Here is a 26,087-nt window from a genome sequence, read left to right as displayed (position 1 = left end):
AGATTTAAGTAAAATTGCATCAAAAGCAAACTAACTGAAATCAAGACTGATGTTCTTTGATCTCAGTGCCCTTTTGACGGCATTTGAAATTACATCACTCCATGCTTTCATTTGATACGATCTAACATGCTATTATGGAATCGAAGAATGCAGCTGTTCAGACTAGAAAGTAAGATATGGAAACTAAACAAACTACAAATAAGCCAACATATAAGCTCTTAAAAATCCATAAGACACATTGCCCTTCAGACAAACATCATTAACTCGGGCCTGCTATATACGTTACTCTGCTCATCAGCCAGGGTAGGATAAGCCGCCACAAGTGCGTCTTGCGCACCAATATACAGTGAGTTGTAAATCTTCCAGTACACTTCTCTAACCTTCCTTGCAGGATGGAAAAGCCCCTGTAGGCAGTAGTTTAGCACAACAGCAGCACCCAGGGCAACCCTCATCCCTTCAATAGCTTCCATGACTGCATTTATTACGTGAGGGGAAGTCTCAAAAATGTTAGGCCACACATAGTTCAGCAAGTGGACGAGAGCATCCTCACAACCCAAACCAGCAACTCCCAAAGCCATGTGCTTAACTGCAGAAGCTGCAGTCTGCCTATGAACCAAATCTCTATCCATCAGGGCATCTTCAAGCAATGGAGTCACTGCATAGATATAGTCTTTGCCCATTTCACCTATATACTCGAAAAGGAAGGAGAGAGACTTCAAAACACCATTCTGCACATTAAGCTCTGGCACACGGTACTCGTTCATTAGGGCTGGCAAAACGGTGAAAGGTGAACATGTTTCAGCAACAATTGCAATTGCCACGGTCGTGCAAACACGGTTTTGACGTTCCTGAACCTTGAGATTGTTCAAAAGAGTAGCCAGCACATCTTGTGGCCCAATGGCTTTAGCAATGTACCCAAATGTGTTCACAGTAGCTCGTCGAATACCCTTCTTGTGGGCTTTAAGCATCTCAAGAAGCTCAAAGCAAATCCTCATCCACTCTCTAGCAGGCACAAACTCAGCTCCACGATCAGCAATCCGACCAACAAGATCAATGCAGTTCTCCTGGACTTTCTCATGTCTATTCTTCAAAATTGGAGTCAATCTAGGAAGCAAATCCTTGATAGGTGGGGTCATCTTTGTCATACCAATAACATTAACAATGGCCTTCAGGGCTCCCAAAATTGAACCCAGAACTTCAGGATATTCTTCTCCCAAGTACTCGTACAATACAACACCAAGGTGACCCATCAATTGCTCCTCGTGGCACTGCTTCATTACCACAGCAATCCTTGAAATAAGATCAGCTGCCTGCTGCCTCACCTTAGCACTTTTGTTATTCAAACGCCACTTTATGGTACCACAAATCTGCGGAAGGTAAGGTTTCACTCTCTGCCCAAGAGAATTTACAACTGCACCAAAACCATTAAGCATCACATTGGCATCATCACTGGTCTGCTCTTGGAAGGCATACAGAATTCCATCAATAAGGAGCTCTTCCAACCTAGCATCAATATCAGATGCGCCCAAGTTTGCAACCACCTTCTCAATTGTTTCCATAACCATTCGCCTGTAAGGTTCACTCTCATCTTTCAGATCCTCAACAATTCTCCCTACTATATCAGCAACACCAACCTTGTTTGCAATCTCCACAGTAGTCTCCACAAGCTGCTTATAATTTCTCCTATCTAAAGCCATCCTTCTAACCCAGAAATTGCGAAAGAACTCTGGAAGAATATCACTTCGAATATAATCCGCTTCCACACCCTCAGTACTCACACACTGCTTCACAACTTTCAACACAATTTTCTTCATTTCTTCATCAGGAGACTGGAACTCACGAATTAGAATAAACATGACTTCCTTAGTATAGTAGCTGGCATACAGTGCATCCATAAGAGGAATGATAAAACCAATAGCCTTCAAAAATGCAGCCAAGACCTTACCACGGTGGGACCTGATACCCTTCCACAATGGCTTCAAGACTGAGTCAAAGCTCTCAATACCATATGGGGCAGCCGCCTCGGCAAGAGCAGCTAGAGACAAGGCCGTAATCGTCCTGACCTTCTGATTTTCATCATTAAGACCATGTTCTATAATCTCCACAAGAGACCTAAGATGCGGAAGGACAGCACAGCCAATCAAGATAGCAATCTGCTGAACAATCTTAATTCCAGTGTGTCGTGCTTGCCAAGATTTCTTACTTTGGCAAACGGCTTTCAAAAAGGGTAACAGAGCAGGAATCCCAAGAGCCGAAGCAACAACACTGAAAGCCCTAGCAGTTGTGTTCCTAACATACTCATCAATATTATCAATATCTGGACGCATAGCAGCAATCATTGTTGCCAACCCCGCAGCCTTACTCAGATTGGATATAATTTCTCTTCCCTCCACACGGGCATAATAGTCCTCATCAATCAACAAAGGCTCAATAACGACAAGAATCTTATGCACATAAGGCCTAACCAACTCATCTAACTTATACAGCACCCTATCAATAACCTTAACCAAAAGATGCCTCTCCTGATCTTCTAAAGTGGGTTGCATAAGTAAAGGTAGAATACGATTAAACAACGGACCTGCACCAAACTCTCTTGCCTTGTCAGTAAGCTGTCTCAAAGCAGTCTTCCTCTGTGGAGGAGTGCCATTCTTAACCTTCAACAAAAGCTTCATAATCTTTCTCTCTTTCTGCTCATCCGGCGACAACTCCTCCTCCTCATCCTCATTCAGCAAAGCCCCAAAGTACTGATAATCCTCCGGCTTCATAAACGGCAAGCCGCCAGGCGCCTCTTTAGGCACATCAAACTGCTGCCCACGATTCTCCTCAGGAATTTGGTACAGCGGTGTCCCTAATGGTGTAGGAGTTGCTAACAATTTCCTGGCTGGAGTCCTTATTGGCACATAGGATGGTGGTGGATCCAAAATCTTATACCCTTCTTGAGGAAACATAGCATCAAGCTCTTCATCAGTTAACGGCCGGTTTCTTTCTTCAATATCCTTCTCCCATCTCATTAAATTATATTGCTCAGGCGTAAGTGCTCCACGAAGATTAATAGCACTGGGCGTTGGAGTTGCCACGTCAACTGCACCCACAGGAGTGACACCAGGAGTATAAGCAGCCGCAGGCGTGGCTCCAGCCATAGGGGTGGCACTGCCCATGGTGGCAGGGGTCTCATCCCACCTAGAACGCTGCCGCTTTGGCGTAGGCGTGGCTAAGCCTTTAGGAGTAGCGTCCCAAGTCATACCAGCAGGAGTGGCCCCCGGAGTGACACCCCCGGCTGGGGTACCATCCGAATCAGCCACCCTTCCAGGTGTCGGTGTCTCATCCCATCTGTTTCGTCTCCCAGCAGACGGAGTCGCATCAGACACTCTTCCAGGCGTGGGAGTTGCGTCCCATCGACCACTCACACCTGGTGTCGAATCCGGTAAGTCCCAATCCGATGAGGCTGCTTCTGGTTTAGCCTTCTTGGCAGGTGCTGGAACGGCCTCATCCTGGGACTGATCCCACCTATTCCTTCTTTTGGACCCACTTTCAGCTTTGGCAGCTTCTTCCTCTTCCTTCTTCTTCTGAGCAATCTGTTTCAAAGTTTCCTCCCTCTCTCTCATATGAGCTTGCTCTCTCATCACTTCAACATATGTCCTCACACTCGGATCAGGCGTCTTCTCCCCCGCGGCAAACGCGTCATGCCTCTCCGGCGAAATCACGCGCTGCAACCTCCGTCTCCTATACTCATCCTCACGGTCAATAATCCTGCCCGGCTTCTTAAACCCTAAGTTATCATTACTACCATCGTCGTCGCCTCCACGTGGCATCTCATTTAAGAGAGACTTGGGGGCTGTGTAAGACGCGAGTTTCCGAGCAACCTCAGAATCAATGGAGTCGACATTGGCATCGTCCTCGTCGTTGACAGGAATCGAACTGACGTAAGCATCGCGGTCGGTCCCGCCGTAGAGATCGCGATCGAAGGTCAAAGAGGTAAGTGATGCGAGCTCTTGCTCCATTCGTCGTCGTTCTTCTTGCGTCTTCGCGATTTCTGGGTCCATGATTCTTGATTTAATTTCTCAAAGACTAGAGCAGAAGTGAAATTAAGAAAGGAACAAAACCTTATAAAGATTTATCTAAATGACAGGGCTATCTAGTGGTATTTCTGGTTCTACTTCTTTCTACTTTCTAGGGTTTGAGGGGCAGATTAAAGCTGAAGATAATCGGCCATTGGGGGGACTCTTAATGGGCTTCAGGCAGCATGTTAACCGTCTTAAGGAGGTCGGTGTCGTTTTATAAATGGGCCACTTGGGCTGTTCTTCGGCCCAACTTCATGTATTAAAAAGCCCAAAAACAAATTAATTTGTCTGAAGTGGCGATATTTGTTGTCCCCTTCTTTTTAAATCTCATCAGCCTTTTTTTCTCGTTAACTGCATTTATTTCCCAAATTACCTTCATTAGAAAACAATTAAACCTTCTTTTCCCTAATCTCTCTTATTTGCTCTCTTCTAAATTTCCTGGATTAGGAATGAATCGCAGCAAATCTGTCATCTGGGAACCTCTCACTTCCACCTTGACTGCATTGCCTTCATCATTCTTCTTTTCTTTTCTTTTTTCTCTATCATTTTCTTCTAATTAGACGAAGGTCATATGTTTTTAGTATTCCAAGAGCTCTCTATGCTGTACATCTTGAGTGACAAATCGGCATACCTAGGAGTTGGACACAATAATGAGGACCACTGGCACGGGCTAATTAATCCTCATTCTTTGATCAAATTAATAATCCAACAGAAGAGAGGGAGAGCAAATGAGAAAGAAGTTTATAAAAATAAAAAAAAAATCACTATTTTTTTTAATAAAAGTAAATTCAGAAATAAATAGATTTTAAATAGAAAGGGACTGCTGCTGAGATAAGTAGGCAAATCGAATATCACTAGAGTCGCCATATACTGGAACCGCATCTCGCATAATCGTGAGTGCTGCTGCCTTTCCGCTTGGCTAAAAGTGATAAGACAGGTTTCTTTGTAAGCTCCACGTTTAATTAGTTAATTGTTAGCATCAATCTTTCACTTTGTATCAGAGATAACCAGTTAACCACATGTTAGCAGGCCAGGGGTGAGTAACATTCGGCCTGGCTGACCGGTTTTCTGGACTCCCAATGTTACATATACCGAGTTCCTTCAGTCGGTGGTGAGTGGCAACATTTTCTTTCTAGTACTTATCACTCCGAAGTCCGAATATATAATAGTCTCTAGTCTCTACAAACAGAGAGTGAAGAATCAAATGGAACGTCCTTCAGATGAAAAGAAAATGGTCAGAGAGACCCTATTGATCAACAAAAACCCAAAGGGTGGTCTTAGAACCTTGCCTTTCATCATTGGTAATTATAAGCTAGCCCCCAATACCCACTTTTATCTGTGCACATGTGTTTTTATATTCTTTGATCAATTGTGTTTTTTTTTTTTTTCCCTCTTTTGGTTCTCCTCTTGGACAGCTAACGAAGCATTTGAGAACATGGCGAGTAACGGACTGATGCCAAACATGATACTGTATCTGTGTAGAGAATATAACATGGAAACAACTGCAGCAACAAACGTACTCTTCATCTGGACAGCTGTGACTAATTTTGTCCCTATTCTTGGGGCCTTTCTTGCCGATTCTTGTATGGGTCGGTACCCGATGATCGGTTTCGGATGCATCATTAGCCTTTTGGTAATCTTTCACTGCCAAATTATACAAAATCCTTATATAAAATATAGATTAAAGGAATAAATGATCGGTTAGACGTGTTGCTGTCGTATACCAGGGGATAGTTCTTTTGTGGTTTACGACAATTTTCCCACAAGCAAAGCCTCCAGTTTGTGACCAAATGAGAAGCGGTTCTGAATCCGCTACAGCGTCCCAATTGATGCCTTTGTATTCGGCTTTTGGTCTCATGTCACTTGGAGGCGGCAGCATACGGGCATCCTTTAGTATTTGGTACTGATCAATTGGACAAGGGAAACGGCGCCAAAAATGCAGGTGCCTTGCAGAGCTACTTTAGCTGGTATTATGTCTCAACGGCTGCTGCTTCCATGCTTTCTGCAACTTTTATTGTTTATATTCAAGATAACTTGGGTTGGAAGGTAGGGTTTGGAATTCCTGCTGTGATAATGTTGTTATCGGCTCTTTCTTTCTTCACGGCCTCTTCTTTTTATGTCAAGCCGAAAGCTAACACAAGCTTGATATCTGGATTAATTCAAGTCATTGTGGCCTCGTATAAAAATCGAAATATGAAGTTGTCATCTCAAGCCACAGAAGAAATGTACCATAAGAGAAAAGGATCGATGCTTCTCGTGCCAAGTGAAAATTTAAGGTACCAGTTGCTTTGAGGTGCTACTAAAAAGTGAGTGAAATAATTTACTTTGTAATACACAACTCTTTTGTGCATTTCTAACCTAAATTTTCTTTAATTTCCAGGTATTTGAACAAAGCTTGTATCATCGATCAGGCATCCCGAAGAAGACTCGACCACAATGCCCTGGAGTCTTCGTACGGTTGATCAAGTGGAGGAGTTAAAAGCATTGATCAAGATAATTCCAATGTGGTCTACAGGAATAATTCTTGCCGGGACCATGAGTCAGAGTTCATTTCTTGTACTCCAGGCAAGCTCCATGGACCGACACATTTCTCCTAACTTCGAAATCCCTTCAGGCTCCTTCATTATATTTCCAGTTATCACCGTAACATTATGGATTGGTTTCTACGATCGTATCCTTCTGCCTTTAGCTTCGAAAATCAAAGGAAAACCGTGTCAATTAACCGTGAAACAGAGACTGGGGATTGGATTACTTTGTTGTACTGCATCAATGGCAGCATGGGCAATTGTAGAGGGTATACGCCGCGAAACTGCAATCAGTGAGGGCATTTCAGATGACCCGCGAGGTGTGGTGAAAATGTCGGCAATGTGGCTGTTACCTTATCTCGTGCTCTGCGGATTGGCTGCAGCTTTCAACGCGATTGGGCAGACAGAATTCTATTACATTGAATTGCCTAAAAGCATGTCTAGCATAGCTTCCACACTTCTTGGAGTGGGGATGTCAGTGGCGAGCTTGGTAGCGAGTTTTGTAATGAACACAGTCGATGATATTACAAAGAGAGGAGGAAACGGGGGCTGGATTCCTAGCAACATCAACAAGGGTCATTATGATTACTACTACTGGCTTCTTGCTGGTTTGAACATGGCTAATTTTATATATTTTCTTGAGTGCTGCAAGGCTTATGGTCCTTGTAAGGGACTTGTCAGTAAACCGTTAGGTGAGAAGGATGGCACGGATGAGGAGGGGTGATTCGTGTAACATAATTTCACAAATGATAGCTAGTCTCGTGTACATGATATAAAGAAGTGATCTGTTATCGAGCTACTCCCTTGGGAATAATTACAAGAGTGTCTCTGAATACTCAGAAATTTTATATCTATCCGAAGCGAGTTTTCAAGAAACCACGCTAGTTTTAGCAGAAGCTGCTCTCCAAAGCCGTGTCGATTGGCTGTGAAATTTATCAAATGTTTGATAACTCGGTCTCTGTTTGTTTGCCAAGACACCGGAGAGAGTTTGAGAGAAAATTCTTTGATTCTTATTTCTCTAGTTGTTAGTGAATCTGATTAATTGTGATGAAGCAGAGGAAGTGAGCACCTGATTGTTAATGTGTGTTGTACTGTAGCAGATTAGCTCCCTGGCTCAGTTTGTTATAGCTAGCTAGCTGACGTGGCTCTATCTGTTATTTTGGTTATAAGAGCCACTACGTGCATGTGTAACAAATCATTAACAAGGAATTGATACTTGTTATATAAGTGTGTAAATACGTTGACTGATAGATAAGAAGAATAAAGTCTTCAGTTTATCAATATTTTCTTTCTCTTTCATTTTAACTTTCTCGTTTACCAAACACAAACTCTGTTTATCGTTTACCAAACACAAACTCTGTTTTCTTTCATTAGTGAACTTTGAACACTTTATAACCAATGTCTATATATAGCAAATCACTGGAGTTAAACAATATTTGGGCTGCAACTGAACAATGACTTTTTTTTCTCACTTGCCGAGCTCACATATTTGCACTCACTTTCACTGCTTGATCATTTTATTGTTAGTACAAATTATCAATACAATTTGACACAAATCGCCATCAAAATTATCAAATTTCACACAGCAACTTATTCACAAATACATTCTACTTCAACCAAATTTCTCGATTTTTTTTTCTTTTTAAGTAAAAATTCATGAGTTTACTCTCTCTATATTTAGGATAACAAGTGTTTAACTAGGGATGGCAAAAATCCCCACGGGGACGGGTACCCTCGGGGATTTTCCCCATTCGGGGAGGGTACGGGGAAAATTTTTTACCCAATTTTTTATTCGGGGAGGGGACGGGGATGAGGTGGAATCCACATCCCCTACCCATTTCCCCATTTTAATTTTTAATTTTATTTTTATTTTTAAAATTACTAATAAATAAATAACAAAATTATAAATATTGTTAAAAATAATAAATATCAAAATAGTTGTATGTTGGGAAAGTGGTCACCCTTTGCCGGGAATTAGTTGAAGAGTATTAATTGAAGTTTTCACCAACTGTTTATTGCTTTGATTATACTGGTAGTAGTTCTTCTACTAGATCTACAGGGGATTCTTATAAGAAAGCAACCAAATGGATGATAGGTTTTGATGATTATGTAAACAATGGAGATTGTGCAGTTGTTGCAGATGAATTAGATTCATATTTGGATGAGAAAGTTATACCTCGGATGGAAGATTTTAATATTTTGAGTTGGTGGAAGACAAATGCTAATAGGTATCCTACATTAGCTCGAATTGCTAGAGATATTTTGGCAATTCCAATTACAACAGTTGCTTCTGAATCAGCTTTTAACACTAGTGGTAGAGTTGTGAGCCCATACCATAACAAACTTCATCCAAGCACATTGGAGGCCTTAATGTGCTGTCAAAGTTGGTTACGAGCTTACAATAGCGGTATGAGTTTATTTTAATATGATTAATTTAAAATCGAAAATAAAAAAAATGTATTAGACTATTAATTATTCGGGGACCGGGGACCCTCGGGGATCCCCTATTATTATTCGGGGAGGGGATGGGGATTCTCTCAAGCAATTCTGACGGGGACGGGGAGGGGACGGGGACATATGTAAAATATCGGGGATGGGTATGGGGAGATTGGTCCCCTCCCCTCCCCTCCCCATTGCCATCCCTATGTTTAACTCTACAAAAATAATAAAAATATAAACTTTTGTATAAAATTTTTATGTACAAATTGACATGTCCTTACACTATTGATTAGATTGACTAGAATTGCGCCATATGAAAATTGTGTATTTTGATAGAAAAAATTGTACCGCGTATACTAGAGTCGGTGTTGCCAAAAGTACCCGATTCCAAAATCGTAGCTGACATTATTTGACCTGCTTCATCGGTAGACATTTGCGAAATTATGATAGAAGGCTAGAAGCTCATTCACATGTATTGTAAGTATGCAAAAATTCATAATTTAATCCATCCTACTTCTAAAATCTGAAACACATATCAAACATCAAAACTGCATAATAATCATTTAAAGAAAACTCAAACTATATTCTTACCTCCTGACTCGGCAATGGGATATCTATGATGGTTTGAATTCTCAACTTAAAAAATAAAATGAGAAAAACTCAATAAATGATATGTAAAATAACTATATTAATTCCAAAGATAAAATCATTTAAAAATATGAATTTTGACACACAGAAGGAGAGATGAGGAAACTGTGTTGAATTTGACAATAACATGTAGTAAATTTTTAAATATGGTAGTTGTTAGAGACTGGTCAATGACTCAAAAACCTTGGATGGATATAAAAGTATATATATAAATATTTTAATTCAGGATCTTCAACTTTGATTAAAGTCTAAGAAAGTTATTAAGCCACTAAAGTGTATTTTTTTTATTTTCTTTCCCTTATTTTTTTCATTTCTTTGACTTTTAATTTCTTTTGCTTTTACTAGAAAAAAATTTGGGTCAGTTCCAAGAAGTTTTTTTTTTTTGTCTAATTTATTTTCTTTTCTTTATTTTTGATAGGGGTGAGCATTTACTTTGGTAAAGCCAAATCGAACTGAAATTAATCAATTCAGTTTGGTTTGATTCTAAGACAAAAAACTGAATAGTTTAGAAATTTAAAAATTAATTGGTTCTCACTCGATGCGGTTCAAAATCGAATCGAACTAAAAAATAGATCAATTTACAGTTTAAAATTAAAACTATTATTTATCTATAAACAACAACATTTATTTATTATAAAATTATTTTACATTGATATTTTTGTTTAAATCATGAATTGTAGTGGTTACAATTGAATTTAGTTAAAATGGTAGAAATCCACGTTAATCCCTATATTTTAAAATTTAAAGGATGTGGCTATTTGAACCCACCAAACTACTCATTAAACCCATTTAAAAAAAATATTAAAATACCCTTAAATAATATTACAATTATGGACATTAAAATCTAGTAAAAAAAGGAAAAAAAAAAACATAATTTTTACTCTTTGAACCCATCTTTACATTCAACATAATTTTGTTAAACCCTAATCATATTTTTGTCAAACCCTAATCAACTAGAGACATGATTTTTCTTCCAAACTACATATTTTTGTTAATTAGGCTCATGTGATTAGATTCAGGATAATAAAGTTGGTGGTTACATCTTTGTTTTCGTTTGACAGTGGGCAACAATCAATGACAAGTAGTGTTGTTGAAAAACTTCTCTAAACCACTTCTATGCACTTCAGCCCCTGTCGCCATCAAAAGTTGCAGTGAAATATTGAGAAGGTAAGAACGCTGAATATGCAGGGGAAGAAGGAAAAAAGGGAGGGTCTCTTGGTTGCTAGGCCAAATTACAAGAAAGCCTACATGACTCTGAAGAATCCAGTATCTTCTGCCATTGACATGCCTTTTTCAGAGCCTAAGGGATCTTAAATAAATGGAAATTTAAAGTACATAAAATGTCATATATTTCTATTGAAGAGATTGTATTTACACATTTTAAGCAATAGTCGGCAACATTGATCATTTTTGAATTTCTAAAAACTGGAGTGTGACAACAAGAGTAATGAGTAATTACAAAAAAAAGACAAATAGTGTTGTATACAGCCATAAAGCGATTCTTATTTTTGCCATAAAGCAATTCTTTTTTATGTTGGTGATTACTGCACAAGCAATGATAGATATTGTTTGTTTGTTGCCTCCATGAAGAATTTGTATAATTTTCATCTTGAATCAAAGGTTGAGACATTGTTAAATGGTGTAAAATAGGTTGAAAAAGGTCTAGTAGTTACTAATTGTGCTGTAATAAACTTCTTTTTGAAAAAAAAAAAAAAGATGAATATGTGTTGTAACTATTTTTTTAGAATCATATTCATAAAGAAAATCTTCAGTTTAATGGGAAAAAAAGAAACATTTATTAAGGGTTTATAAATGAATTTAATGGGTTTAATAAGTAAAAATAGTATTATTATAAAAAAAAGGGTTTAAGAAGAGTGTATTGGGTATTTATATAGGTTTATTGAGTAAAATTTAAAATGTTAAAATTTAAATGTGGGTTTATTTAGTAAATGAGTTTAATGAGTAATTTAGTGGCTTCAAATAGCCTCACCCTAATTTAAAACATAATTTACGACGCCCCTATTATTAAATATATTACGTTCCTACCCTTAATTTTTCTTTTTTTTTTACAATAATATCCTTACAACGGTATTTTTGGGATATTAGTATTCAACGATATTTTTATGTCAATATTTTTGAGATAATATTATCATGGTCGTTGACGAGATTTGTACCATTTTCAAGTTGTTGAATACTGAATCTAAAAACATTTATTAAATAAAAACTTAATTTAATTATTTTAATAAAATTTGTTTCAATAACACCTTAACTAACCTTTTTCTTAAATGCTTCTATATTTTATTTTCATATAGCACAATATAAAAGATTTTACCATCTCAATTAGATAAAACTCACAGCCGATTTTGCTTTAGCTTCCCCCTTTATTTCTTTTTTTAATAAAAATATCATTTCAAATAAATTTATTTATCTTCACATCTATCCTCAATGATATTAAAAGAAGAAGAAATTAATTATTAAATATGGGTAGGTGTAACAAAATGTGCAAGTTAGGTATTTCGTTGCTGACAAACTGACAGTTCCAATGAGCCTCTCTCCTACTCCGACCGCTCCGTCGCGACTTGCTTGTCACATTTTGCCTTCATTCTAATTTGCCTTCCTGGAAGCATAAGGAAAAGGTAAACATTATGATAACAACGCCGGGGTATTTGGTAACAACATAATGGTCGATTAAAGTAGAAATGAATCGATCGATACACTGGTTATAAATTATTTAAGGGTTAGGAACAACTTTGTTCGAGCACTACTATCAATTGAAAGCGATAGAACCAAGAATGGGTAATGGAAGAATAGTATGAGAAATTCATGTCGAAACAGTAGTTTTGGATTGATAGAAATTGAAGAACCAAAAATGTTTTGAATGAGAATATGAGATTAGAGGCTCTCTCTAAAAATTGAAGTTACCAGTGGATGTAAGTGACCCAAGAAATAATGTCAGCCGTTAGATGAAACAATCTAACATCGAACGGGTTTTGTCAAATACAGAAAAAGAAAAAATGTAGTGCGGTGCAACGGTTGCAGCAACAGCCAGATTTGCATGCGGTATCATATATAAATATGATGATGACTCCAGCAACTCCTGCAGTCCGGCTAGCTAGTTATGTACTTTTTCACAAAGGCAATCGCTACCGTGGAGCTGTTCCGTCGTTGATTAATAACGATGACCGTCAGATTACATTAATAAGCACATATTTAATATTTATATTTAGGGAAATTTGTAACCTACCCCCAAATAAATTGACATTTTGCACCGCGTCCCCAACAAATTTGACTTGTTGCACTGCGCACCCAAAAAAATTGACATTTTTGCACCACGCCCCCAATTCCGTTATTTTCTAAGTTAAGTTTAACGGCTCCGTTTAACTTTTGATTGAATGACAAAAATGCCCCTCTATGTAAAAAAACAAAATTTTTAGCTCATTTAATTTTTTAAAGTTTTTTTTTTCAATTGCAATAAAAAAAAAACAATTCTTCTTACATGTTCATTGTCACCACTATTATTTTTTCTTTAATTTTTTAAAGATTTTTTTTCAATTTTAATAAAAAAAATTCTTGTTACATGTACATTTGTCACCACTATTATTTTCCTTTAATTTTTTTAAAGATCTTTATTTCAATTGCAATAAAAAAAATTTCTTGTTACACGTACATTGTCACCACTATTATTTTTTCTTTAATTTTTTAAAGATTTTTATTTCAATTTTAATAAAAAAAATTCTTGTTACATGTACATTTATCACCACTATTATTTTCCTTTAATTTTTTAAAGATTTTTATTTTAATTGTAATAAAAAAATTTCTTGTTACATGTACATTGTCACCACTATTATTTTTCCTTTAATTTTTTAAAGATTTTTATTTTAATTACAATAAAGAGAATTCCCATTAAAATTAATTTAAGGAATAAACTTCCAATTTTACCCCTCCACCGTTAAACTTAACTGAGAAAATAACGGAATTGGGGCCGTGGTGCAAAAATGTCAATTTTTTTGGGTGCGCAGTGCAACAAGTCAAATTTGTTGGGGACGCGGTGTAAAATGTCAATTTATTTGGGGGTAGGTTACAAATTTCCCTTATATTTATGATCGTATGACTATCAGCAGTATTCCACCGTGGAATAGTTCCAACAAAACTGAACCCTTTCATGAATACTTATGTACTGAAAATAACAAAAAATTAAATATAAAATGAATACTTAATTAAAAAATTCTATATTATAATGAATTTTTATTTGTCTTGTAATTTTTTTTTGGGTAGTGTGCTATTTTTTATACATATATCACTATTGAGGAGGAAAATCATAACAAATTAACATTTACTAAGATTAGTTCCTGTACGAACAACTTATTGAACTTTAAACTCAACAACTCTTTAACCAATTTTAGGACTAAGGCTAGTGCCTACACCAACAACTTATTGAAACTTACTTAAACTCAGCTAACTCTTTAATTATTTTTAGGACTAAGATTATTTCCTATACTAACAACTTATTGAACTATCTCAACCACTCTTAACTATTTTTTGGACTAATTCAACGAACACCAAAAATAACAACTTAATACAAGCCGCAATATTGGTTCTTGTCCTTTCTTCGAACAATTCATGGTATCACGCTTCTCCTTTCTGTAGAGGTTTTTTCTTTGATTTCTGTTTTTTTGTGCTCATTCTTCTACAAGACTGGTATGTAACGTAATGATAAAAACTTTATAGAGGAAGAAGCCGACACATGCCAATTGGTAAGCAGGGGCAGGGCAAATTCTGAATTAAAAAATTATGACATTTTAGTTTAAGACGTGGCTATTTGAAACCATAAATATACTCACCAAACCCATAATTTAATAAAAATTTATATTACAAATACACCAATCAGACGAAATTACTATTAGATACATGATAAATCACTATAATTTTCATTTATTTAATGTATACACAATTTATCTTTTAAACCCATCTTTTTAAATGATTCCCATGAAATTAAAATGTATAAATAGAATTTCTCGATGATGTTGCATGAGTTTTTACAATATTAATAATAGGATTGTTTAAGCCTGTGGACCTGACCTGAGTGTTTTGATCTTTATCATCCATTTTATATTGTAGATAAATAAATAATTAATTAAAAAGTAACATATAATCTTTTGATTGCAAGTAAATGTAGTTTTTTTTTAGTTTTTTCATTAATTAGAAAAGAAAAATAACATTGAAATAAATGTACTTAACTGTTTCAACAATACTTTAGACAAAGATATTCCTTAAGTCTTATAAAAGTTTTATATTGTACGAATAAAATAGCAAAATCATTAATGCTTAAACATTAATGATCATAGAAAGCATTGTGTAATAAATTATTTTATTTATAATATTAATGATATTATATAAGTCAAGAGTTAGCGAGAAGTTTTTTAATCAACAACCATATTTAAAAAATATATGTGCATATAATTACATGATGACTTGGACATATATTTTTAAGGAAGATCTATTCTATTTTAACTTAATTTTTTTGTACAAAAATTAAAGTATTATTTCACGTAATTTAATGGTGAATGATTTAAGTTCAAAATATTACTTTGATTTTCAATATTAACCATTAGATTGTGAGAGATTAATAGCTCTTTTGTGACAAAATTTTAAGTTAAAATAGCCCAAATCATATTTTTGTAATGAAAGTGAAAATGAAAATGAACAGAGATTTTTTTTATATAATATTTCTTTGAAGGTAGGTTTATTTGAACTCTAAAAATAATTTAGGATTCATTTACTTTAACCATTCATTAACAAAATTTAGATAATCAAATTTTACTTTGAACATTCTTTCAAACGCCAAATTGGCCCTTCACAAACACTTCTATTCGATTAATTACTTTGTTTCTTTTTACACCCGCAAAAATATTCCACAAAAATAATCCAACAAACCTATAATATGTTTGCACCTTTCTTTTCCATTATTGGTTTCTTTCTCGTTAGTTCTTCTTTAATTTGTCTTGTTCTTATCTTCATATGTGTTGATGACTGCAAAGCTAGAATTATTTTTGTTTGTCGTATCCATGGATAAGAGAAATCAATTAAAAAAAATTGAAATTCAAACACCAAGTTTTGATTGGTGTAATTTATTGTTTTTTGTGATTTGTTTAGGCTTTCAAGCCAAATCTTTTTCTCTTCCTCTCTCTTCTTCTTCTTCTTCTTCTTGACTTTTTTTTTTTAATAAAGTAATGGTATGCTTTTTGTATACTCACTTTTAATAATTTATGACATTCATTTAAATGAATGTAATTAGTTATGTTCTTTATTAATATTACACAACATATAAATTTTACACTTACAATTTATATATTTAATTTGGGTTAGATAATATATTAGATATCATATCTTACATTATATATTTAATTTGGGTTAGATAATATATTAGATATCATATCTTACATACATAGCATTGCAAATTAAAAAGAGGGTTGAAAAATGATTTCTAAATGAAACATATTATTCAAGTGAAATTATTTCAAACTATAAGGGTGGTTACAATTACTTTATAAAAATTATCCACCTCAGTAAAGAAACCTTTTAGAATAACTATTAAGTAATTTACCTTTTTTAATATAAATATTGTGAACCATTGATTGAAAAAAATGATACAGAATTGTTAGATTATTGATGTTGTATAAAAATTAGGGCATCATAGAGTAACTTGTTTAAATATACATTAAAGATTTTAGGATGATTAAGGTTTGAATCCTTTAAACAATGGGTATAGGGGGTTCGAACTTTCACATCTAAGGGAAACATCCATCTTGGAAAATTTTTATAAAACCTAAATTCAGGTTATTAGTGAAAAAAAGAGGAATAAAACTCATTTTCAAAAAATTAGTGCGAGAGAAAAGAAAAAAAACTAAAAGAAACTATATCTAACTAATGATTCAATGGGAGTATGCAATCAATGTAGAAAATTCCTTTTTAGTTCATAGTGATTTTTTGTCTTCTTTATTTTCAAGTTTAGATCGAATTTACAGAAAGTAATAAAAAGAATGAAGGAAGGAAAAAACATTTTGGTGTTTGATTTTTATGTTGCTGTGAAGAATGATAGAGAAAGAAGAAGTATTCATTTTATTATTGCATAAGATTTTTTTATTTAACGAAAATGAAAATCAAGAGAATGAACATTTAATTATGGTTAATTAGAAATTATGAGAGGTTTATAAAATAAAATGTCATTGTTTGAATTTTAGTAATGGGTGTATTAAATAAATAGGTTTATTGAAGAATTTATGAGTTTAAATAACGTCACCATTTTTAATTTATGCTTTCTAGCCACTGCCCATAAATCCTAAAGTTAGTGACCAATTTACCCCTCTAAAAATTACCCTTTGAGAAAATTTGTATCTAACATATTGAAAAAAAAAAAAAGAAATCATACATAATTATTGTCGTTGAAAGTTGCCCCGGTAAGTTAAATTACTGGCTCCTTCGCTAATGGAGTAGTAACATTTACCTAGACACCAAGAGCATGTTTCATACAAACACACCAAATGTATTATTTACTAGAATAATATAAAAATTAGAGGGACCTAGTTGTTATTTTCTCATTTTATGTTGGGTGATGATATTTCCGCACTGTAAACTCACCCCACTTAAAAAAAAAATTATAATAAATTTATATTATTTTTAATAATTTCAAATAATGAACAGATTTTTTCTTTATTTTAAAATATAATGTAAAATTGTTATATAATTTTTTTTAAAAGGTGTCGAATCCACATAAACTATGGGATAAAAATATTCTATCCCATTTATTCCACTTTTCTCCTTTTTTTAAAAAATAAAGAGGATGGTAAAGTACAAATTCAATTTTTGATCCTTTATTTTCTTTAAGATTCAAATTCAGTAACCAACTAAATAAACTTAGTTGAAAACTATTCAACTACACTCTTGGATTTTTTTCATGTAACTTCCCACTTTCCACAGTATAACTTCCACGTTTAACGGTTAACAACTCAAATCACCCCCATCTCATCATCTAATCACAGATTGTTTCCTAATCTTTTTGATTACCGCTATTATTATTATTAGAAGATATTTTCCCCATGCGCAAGCATATTCAATTATTCATTATTAAATCAGTAACATCACCGATATGCTTTCACTTTCTTCTGTAAGTGCCGTCCGCATGCACGTTAGCATTTCCCATTTTCGGTGACTACTGCCAAAACTCTCTCACCACTCACTAGTACTTATTATTTCTCTCTGAGTCAAGCAAACACCAAAAAAAAAAAAAAAAGAATCAAAATGGGAACTCATTCAGAGGAAAAGAACATGATAACAGAGCCACTCTTGATCAACAAAAACCCAAAGGGTGGCCTCAGAACCTTGCCTTTCATCATAGGTAAGTATTTCATTTAATTTAAACCCACATAAACATTCCCTTTTTTTTTAAAAAAAAAAAATATTTTTGCTAAATATGCGTATACTATATGCATGCATGTCCTTACACTTTAATTGATCCATAGTGACAGTGTGTGTGTTTTTTCTTCCCCTTCTTTTGAATAATTTTTGTGGACAGCAAATGAAGCATTTGAGAGGATGGCGAGCATGGGGCTGATGCCAAACATGATCCTGTATCTGTGCGGAGAGTACAACATGGAAACAACCGCGGGAACAAACGTACTCCTCATCTGGACAGCTGCTACTAATTTTCTCCCGATTATTGGGGCATTTCTTGCCGATTCTTGTGTGGGTCGGTACCCAATGATCGGCTTCGGTTGCATCACTTGCCTTTTGGTATGGTGATCTTTCTCCTTCTCGGTTCACATCCATGCTTGCGCTTTCAATTTTAGTGGCCCATGATGTGATGTTAGCCTAAAGATTATAAATTTTTGTATAACGTGTCTTTCTTTATTATGGGTGTTGGTATTTTTTTTAAATATAGATTCAAAATTTTACAATATTATAAAAGTATTCGAGCTTTTAAAGTATTATTAAAGCTTTTTACAATATAATCTTGTAGAATGATTTTTTACAATTTAATATTATCAAACACCCAATTTATATTTTAAAAAATAATAACGTCTGTATCTAGAAATGATTATTTGTATAATAGGATCATTTTTGTTTTTTGTTTTTTTGTTCGTATCTTTCCTAAGTTTTTGTCAATAGGCCTACCCCCTCAATGTGCTTATCCTCAATAAGACAGATATTTGGGGCGGTAAAATTTATGTTTATTGCCTTCATTGTAATATAGCACCAAGTAGCTATCAACTTTAATTAAATTATGCTTTGTTGATTAATCGTTATTAAAATACTACTTTAATTCTTTCTTATGGTCTGCTGCAATTACGTACTCTGCCCGTCACCCACTTGACTCTTGGACTAAGGGTGGCAAAAATACCCGCCCGGTCCGGACCTAGGCGTTGTGGGCTGGGTATTACTAGGCTCGGGTATGAAGCCGGACTGGTTTTGAGCATCACTTGATAAACCCGAAATCTGAATTTTATTAAAAAAATAATAAAATATATATTATTTTAAATATTTATATTTATTTGACTCATTTATTATACATATATAAAATTTTAAACACTTAAAGTTTATATTTTTATGTCAAATTTTATTAAATAAATTTAAAACTTATAAAATTACCAAAAAAATAAAAAAAATACACATATAATACTAAAAAATATAAAATCCGGGTACCCGAATTAAAACCCGACCCGGGCATCTAAAAATTACATCCAGGCCGAGTCCGGGCGTCGGGGTTTTGCCAAACCTATCCTGAACTAAGATCCTTACAGTATCAAGGGTTCGATATTAACTGATAAGAGTATTGGACTAGGTAGCTGGTGTATGTTAACAAATTAACATGAATAAAGATTAAAAGGACTAAATGTTTGATTAACACTTAACAGGGGGTGGTTCTGTTATGGCTGACAACAATTTTATCCCAAGCACAGCCTCCGGCTTGTGACCAACTAAGAAGCGATTGTGAATCCGCTACATGGTCTCAGTTGATGCTCTTGTATTCAGCTCTTGGGCTCATGTCACTTGGAGGCGGTGGCATACGGTCTTCCTCTTTAGCCTTTGGTGCTGAACAGTTGGAGAAGGGAGACGAAACCAAAAGTAAAGGTGCCTTACAGAGTTACTTCAGCTGGTACTATGTTTCTGTCTTGGCTTCATCTATGGTTGCCGTAACTTGTATTGTTTACATTCAAGATAACTTGGGTTGGAAGGTAGGGTTTGGAGTTCCTGCTGTGATGACGTTGTTATCAGCTCTATCTTTCTTTCTGGCTTCTCCCTTTTATGTCCAGTCGAAGGCTAACACAAGTTTGCTAACTGGACTAATTCAAGTCCTTGTGGCCTCATATAAGAATCGACATATAAAATTATCATCTCAGACCACCGAAGAAATGTACCATCCCAGAAAGGGATCAATGCTTCTCGTTCCCAGTGAGAATTTAAGGTATCAGTTGTTTTCAGGTGCTGCTGATAATGAATGAGATAATCAATTAGGATTCTTACATGCAATTTTTTTCTTTTTTTTCCCTTCTTCTGTCTAGGTGTTTGAACAAAGCTTGTATAATCAAACATCCTGGACAAGACTTGACTCCAGATAGAAGAGCCTCAAATCCATGGAGTCTTTGTACAGTTGATCAAGTAGAGGAGTTAAAAGCATTGATCAAGGTAATTCCTCTATGGTCTACTGGGATAATGATTGCTGTGACCATCAGCCAAAGTTCATTTCCAGTGCTCCAGGCAAGCACCATGGACCGACACATTACTCCCAACTTTGAAATCCCATCGGGCTCATTCGGAATATTTACGATTATCACTGTAATATTATGGATCGGTTTCTATGATCGTATCCTTCAACCTATAGCATCAAAAATCAGAGGAAAACCGTGCCAACTAAGGTTGAAACAGAGGATGGGGATAGGACTGCTTTTCTCTACTGCATCAATGGCAGCATGGGCAATTACAGAGACTGTTCGCCGCAATATTGCAATCAACGAAGGAATTTCAGATGACCCGCGAGCTGTGGTTAAAATGTCAGCAATGTGGGTACTACCTTATCATGTGCTCAGCGGCTTGGCCATGGCTTTCAACATGATTGGGCAGATTGAGTTCTATTACTCTGAATTGCCGAGAAGCATGTCTAGCATAGCCTCCGCACTTCACGGATTGGGGATGTCAGTGGCAAGCTTGGTAGCGAGTTTTATAATGAATGCAGTCGATGAGATTACAAAAAGAGGAGGAAAGGAGGGCTGGATTCCCAGCAACATCAACAAGGGTCGTTATGATTACTATTACTGGCTTCTTGCCGGGTTAAACATGGCTAGTTTTATATATTTTCTTGCTTGCTGCAAGGCTTATGGTCCATGCAGAGAAGAAGCGAGTGAGGCCTTAGATGAAAAGGACGGCATGGAGGAGGAATGTTAGTTCATGAATCACAATTGCTCGACAATGTCTAAAATTATAGTAAGTTCAAATACAAATAGGATGAGCCCAAACTCACTGAGTAAATGCAAATAGGACCAGCATTGTTATGTTTTGTAATCAATTTTGTGTGTGTGTGTGTGTGTGTGTGTGTTTAGTCAGTTGACTTTATCTTTAACCTTCCTACTTGCAATTCTCTTTTATCCTTGGTGCCATCATAATCGTTGCTGTAACCCCGGCCTATTTAAAAATCTCCCAACTTACAATGCCATTAAATGGCATAAAGTTCAGAAATGAAAAGCTTTAATCTTCTTGGACTAATAAATGTAGAGAAACGTGTAAAATGCACAGCAGAACTGTTTTCAATGCTGCACTTCAGAATACAGGACAATGTTTGAACTATTCAGCGGCTGTAAACTTAAATCTTAAGGCAACAAGCCTTTCAATCGAATGGCTCATATCAAATGGCCCTTGGAAGGACAGTCCCATGATTCCTTATTCATCTTGATGACTCATCTGACATATCAGCAACTCTTCCAGTCTTCCTGCTAGGATAATAGTCATTCCAAGGTCATCATCTGACTCAATGATGATAATTTGTTAATCGACAATAGGTCGAACAACTAATTCATTCTAAGTTCAAACAAACTCTTTGCTCCGTCTGGTACTCAGATTTCAGTTTACTCCGATCTGCAACTGCATACATGTCAATATACACATGAAGGAGATAAACCTCTACTTGTTTAAGACTAATCGTCTCTCTCTCTCTCTCTCTCTCTATATATATATATATATAATTTTGATCTGCTGTACCGCGGCCCGTCGCGCACTGTATCAGCCATATAGGGGCCAACTGTGCGTAATACCTTAGTCCTCCCAAGCCCCAGCCAAGCTGTTCATGTTCACTTTCTCAAGGCTGCCAGTTTTATGAGAGGATTGGAATTTTAGTCTAAACAAAAGCAGAAGGACTATACTTGCCATACTTACCCAAACGACGAAGCCAATAGAAATGCGATAACAGGAACCATGTTAAGGAATGCACGTAAGAATGTAGCCGAGGCAACAAGTATTGTGTCATTGTTAGCCCTCAAATGGATCAACATTTTTCATTTATCATCAGCGATCATAACCATTTAAAATGAACAAATTAATCGGGGGAACCCCAATAATTGTGGATATTAGTACTAACCAAATTATGTAAGTAAAATAATTTTGGTGATTTTAATTATTTCATTTGCGAATTTATAGGAGAGAGAAAAGAAGAAAGAGAATTAAACATTAAAGAGAGGAGAGAGAAAAATATTAATGAAATTAATGACGTGTCGTTTAATTTTGACCCTTCATTTTAATCTAATCTAATGGTTGAAAAATTAGTTTTAAACTTGTATTTAAAAGTATGTCTGTTAAACATACCTCATATATAGTCATTTTTTAATGAAGGCATCACACTTTGTTAAAGTGAAAATGTCACTAACAAATGAAAAAGACACAAATTTAATATACGGTATATATATATATATTATTTTCTTTTTAATTGTGGGTCTTTAGTCTCAATGGGTAGGTGGGTACAGTCAATATGTATATTATTCTACGGTATTTTCATTTTTAAAAACTGAATTTTTAATATAGTTTTAATAAAATTTTAAATACTGTTTTAAAAACTGTATTTTCATTTTTAAACACTGTTTTAACAATATTATAAACTGATTTTTCAATTATAATTTACAACGTTATACAATCCTGAATATATAATTAAAAAATAAAAATACCTGAGAATAATATACATATTGACGGTACTCGCCTACCCATTCAGACCAAGGACCCACAATTAAAAATAAAATAAAAAATAAAAATAGTAATATTTCTCTTATCGTTTTCATATGGAAACGTACCATCTTTTGTGCATTAATGTTAAAATGTGTTTTTTTTTCCCTTTTACAAGATATGCCATATGGGGGGATTCTTTAATACTCTACCTGCTAACTTGGATGACTGAATAGATAAATAAAAACCATTTAAGCCCAAAAGATTTTTGTAAGTTGGGAAACACTATTACCACCTTGCCTGTTGGTTCGTTGAGATCTAAGGAAATACATCGAACAAGTATATGAAAAATCACATGCTCCTTTTGGTTAATAACATTCAGTCAAGGAACTGAAAAGCCCAGAAAGAAGTGTTTGCTTCTGGAGGAGAACGCTAACGATAGTTGATAGGCATGTTTGTTTACTGCAGATTCCAAATATACCTTCGTGCTTCTCAAGGTATCATCACCACCTTCGACTAAAAAACATAACAGTAGTAGTGGGATCTAAATGTTGTTTCCTCTTTTTTTTTTTTTCTTTCAAAATCCGTTCTGTGCGATCTGAAATCTTTTGAGATTTTACGTTCAGACATTTATATTACAGGCAGCACAGAGGTCTACTTAATATGTACGGAGAAATTCATCTTTATTTAAAGAAAATAAACTCTATGGAGATCAAACTCATTCTCTAAATATATGTCAAATATATGAGGCCATGATTATCTTGGAGCTGCTCTAAGATAGAGCATGAATCATAGTCAAACACGCAAAGTGATAGATACTAAAATATACGTTATAATTTTAATTATATGGTTACGAATGGGTGCTCTACCTTAAAGCAGTTCTAAGATAATCGGACTCAATATATGAATACCATTGGGTTACATGTCCAAATAAGAATTTATGCTTTATATGTAATGGCGGAGTCACATAGGGAGCAACGAGGACAATCTGATTCTGAAACTTTTTTTTTTTTTTTCAACTAAAAATTTAATTTTCCCCTAATAAAAAATTTAATTTGGCCCCCTAACTTTAAATAATACAAAGAAAAGGTTAAAATTTATATTTTCATTCCCAAATCATTTTAGATGAGTATGTTGAATCTAAAATAAAATAAAAACACTTGGAAAAAAATCAAATTCCTTTTATAATATTAAATTCCTACATTCCTCAAAGTAAACTCCACATCAAATGGTTAAGATTTAAAAACTCAGCATTTGTTTTCTTGTTTTATTCTGAACTCGGCATCACCCCCACTAATGACAGATTATTTACTAATACAATTAGTCTTTCTATTTACTAATATTTAATCCTTAAAAAAAACCATTTGATTACAGTTGTTATTATAATAAAATAATTCTAAAGCCTCAAATTAATTATTATTCAATTAACAGCATTAACTTCCTACATTCCACCGAGTAGGCTCCCCATCTAATGGATAAGACTAGAGATTTAAAAACTCAGCATTTATTTTTTTTTGGCTTTATTTTGTTTTCAAGATAACAACTTGGCATCAACCCTACTATAATGACATTTTGCTAACGCTTAATCTTTTAAGTTACTAATATTTAATCCTTTCAAAGGAAAACACCTTTTAATTAAAGTGGGGCACTGATCAATTCGATATGGTTCAGTTCTGAATAGAACCAAAATGATCAATTTTTATTTAAATTCAAATATATAAACGAAACTAAATTGAGCCATACCGAAGTGATTTGGTTCTCAGTTTAGTTCGTTTTTCTTTTATTTTAAAACCATAAAATTCTTTGTGTTTTGTGATTTTTTTTTAATTTTCATTTTTTAATGAACCGATCAATCTTTGTTAATTTCTTAAATCGAACTGAATTACTAGTTTGATTCGATTTTTTTTTTTGTAAAAACTGATTTTTTTCCCACCCCTATTTTTTTATTACCATTATTATAATAATATTATGTGGCCACAAATTAATTATTATTTAAAGGGAATTCCTAAGTTACATATAATGCATCTTACAATTTTTGTTTTATTCTTCTTGGCTAATTTCATATAGATCCTTTTAATTTTATCTATTTCTAAATTTTATAGTTATGGATGCATTTGTCTTCTTCCATCTCTTATACATCTATTTTTTATTCTTTCTAGAGTTTTATTTATTTCTTTAAGTAATAATAAATGATTATCAAATTCGTATAAGTCCATAAATTCGGAATAAATGTTTGGTCCTAAATTTATCAATCCTATCATTTCATCCTCTAACAAATCTATTTTCTGGTTTATCAAATTTATATATGCATTTACTGTATTTTCTCATCCTAAGAGTAAATGATCTATACAGCTTGCCAGTCCTTGTATTGTATTAACAGCCTGCTGATTCATAATGTTTCTGTTTTATACCAATATATTAAAAAGTTTATAAGTTTATCTATAAATTTCATTTTCTTTTCTATTAAAATTTCACCACCTGTTGTGTCTATAAATCTTTCTCTAAGTTTCTCGGTTAATTCAAGTTCTATATTTCTTATATTATTTTTATCAGTTTTTAATGCTTTTATCAAATTTTTTATTTCTTCTTTATTATATACCTTTAGTGTATATAAACTGTTAACTATTCCTTGTATAGGATCCATGTTTTATCTTTAGTGTACTGGCTCTGATACCATTTTCGGGTGTACCATGTATAAAAAACAAAACAAACAAAATTACATACAAAAACAAAATTACAGAAAAACAAAATTACAGGTTTATAACAAAATCTCAACAAAACACAGATATAGTATACTTTATTTACAATAAAATTCAATGCTTAAAATTAAATTAAGAGTGCAGTACAAATTTTATTATTAATTCAACAAACTAATATATATATGATTAACATATCTGTGTATATCCAGTATGTCTTATGAATATGTTTTTATGTACTTTAATTTTTTATAGAAACGTACGTGGCGTTGTTCTACCTCTAGGTACAACTATCAAAAGTAGCACTTTGGACCAGTAGCCCGCAACCCGAAGAGGTTTCCAGCCGATATACTTTTCATACTTCTGAGGTTATATTTCAAATTCTCCGTTATCTGAATCATAGATATATGAAGGTTCAGCTTTATAAATTTTTTGCTCTAAATAGGCTTTTGCTATATCTAGTCCTTCTTCTATTGTTAACATAATTATATTATGTTTTAAGTTATCTATTTCAATAT

The 26,087-nt window shown here is 34.3% G+C and overlaps 2 protein-coding genes and 1 pseudogene across 2 annotated transcripts; 2 read left to right on the top strand and 1 right to left on the bottom strand.

The window, feature by feature from the left end:
* Positions 1 to 14: 14 nt before the first annotated feature.
* Positions 15 to 4,226, bottom strand: LOC18055335 (splicing factor 3B subunit 1). Its single transcript, XM_006450604.2, has one exon. The coding sequence runs from the start codon at positions 4,041 to 4,043 to the stop codon at positions 246 to 248; it is 3,798 nt and encodes a 1,265-aa protein (XP_006450667.1). The 5' UTR covers positions 4,044 to 4,226; the 3' UTR covers positions 15 to 245.
* Positions 4,227 to 5,265: 1,039 nt separating this feature from the next.
* LOC18055334 lies at positions 5,266 to 7,310 on the top strand (annotated as a pseudogene).
* Positions 7,311 to 17,970: 10,660 nt separating this feature from the next.
* On the top strand, positions 17,971 to 21,112 carry LOC18055332 (protein NRT1/ PTR FAMILY 1.2). The gene is made up of 4 exons (XM_006450602.2): positions 17,971 to 18,068; positions 18,246 to 18,463; positions 19,585 to 20,135; positions 20,233 to 21,112. The coding sequence occupies exons 1-4, from the start codon at positions 17,972 to 17,974 to the stop codon at positions 21,110 to 21,112; spliced, it is 1,746 nt and encodes a 581-aa protein (XP_006450665.1). The 5' UTR covers position 17,971.
* Positions 21,113 to 26,087: the final 4,975 nt, after the last annotated feature.

This window comes from Citrus clementina, unplaced genomic scaffold, assembly GCF_000493195.1.
Source record: "Citrus clementina cultivar Clemenules unplaced genomic scaffold, Citrus_clementina_v1.0 scaffold_1, whole genome shotgun sequence".
Classification (NCBI taxonomy): Eukaryota; Viridiplantae; Streptophyta; class Magnoliopsida; order Sapindales; family Rutaceae; genus Citrus; species Citrus x clementina.
This window is presented reverse-complemented; position numbering and strand designations above follow the sequence as displayed.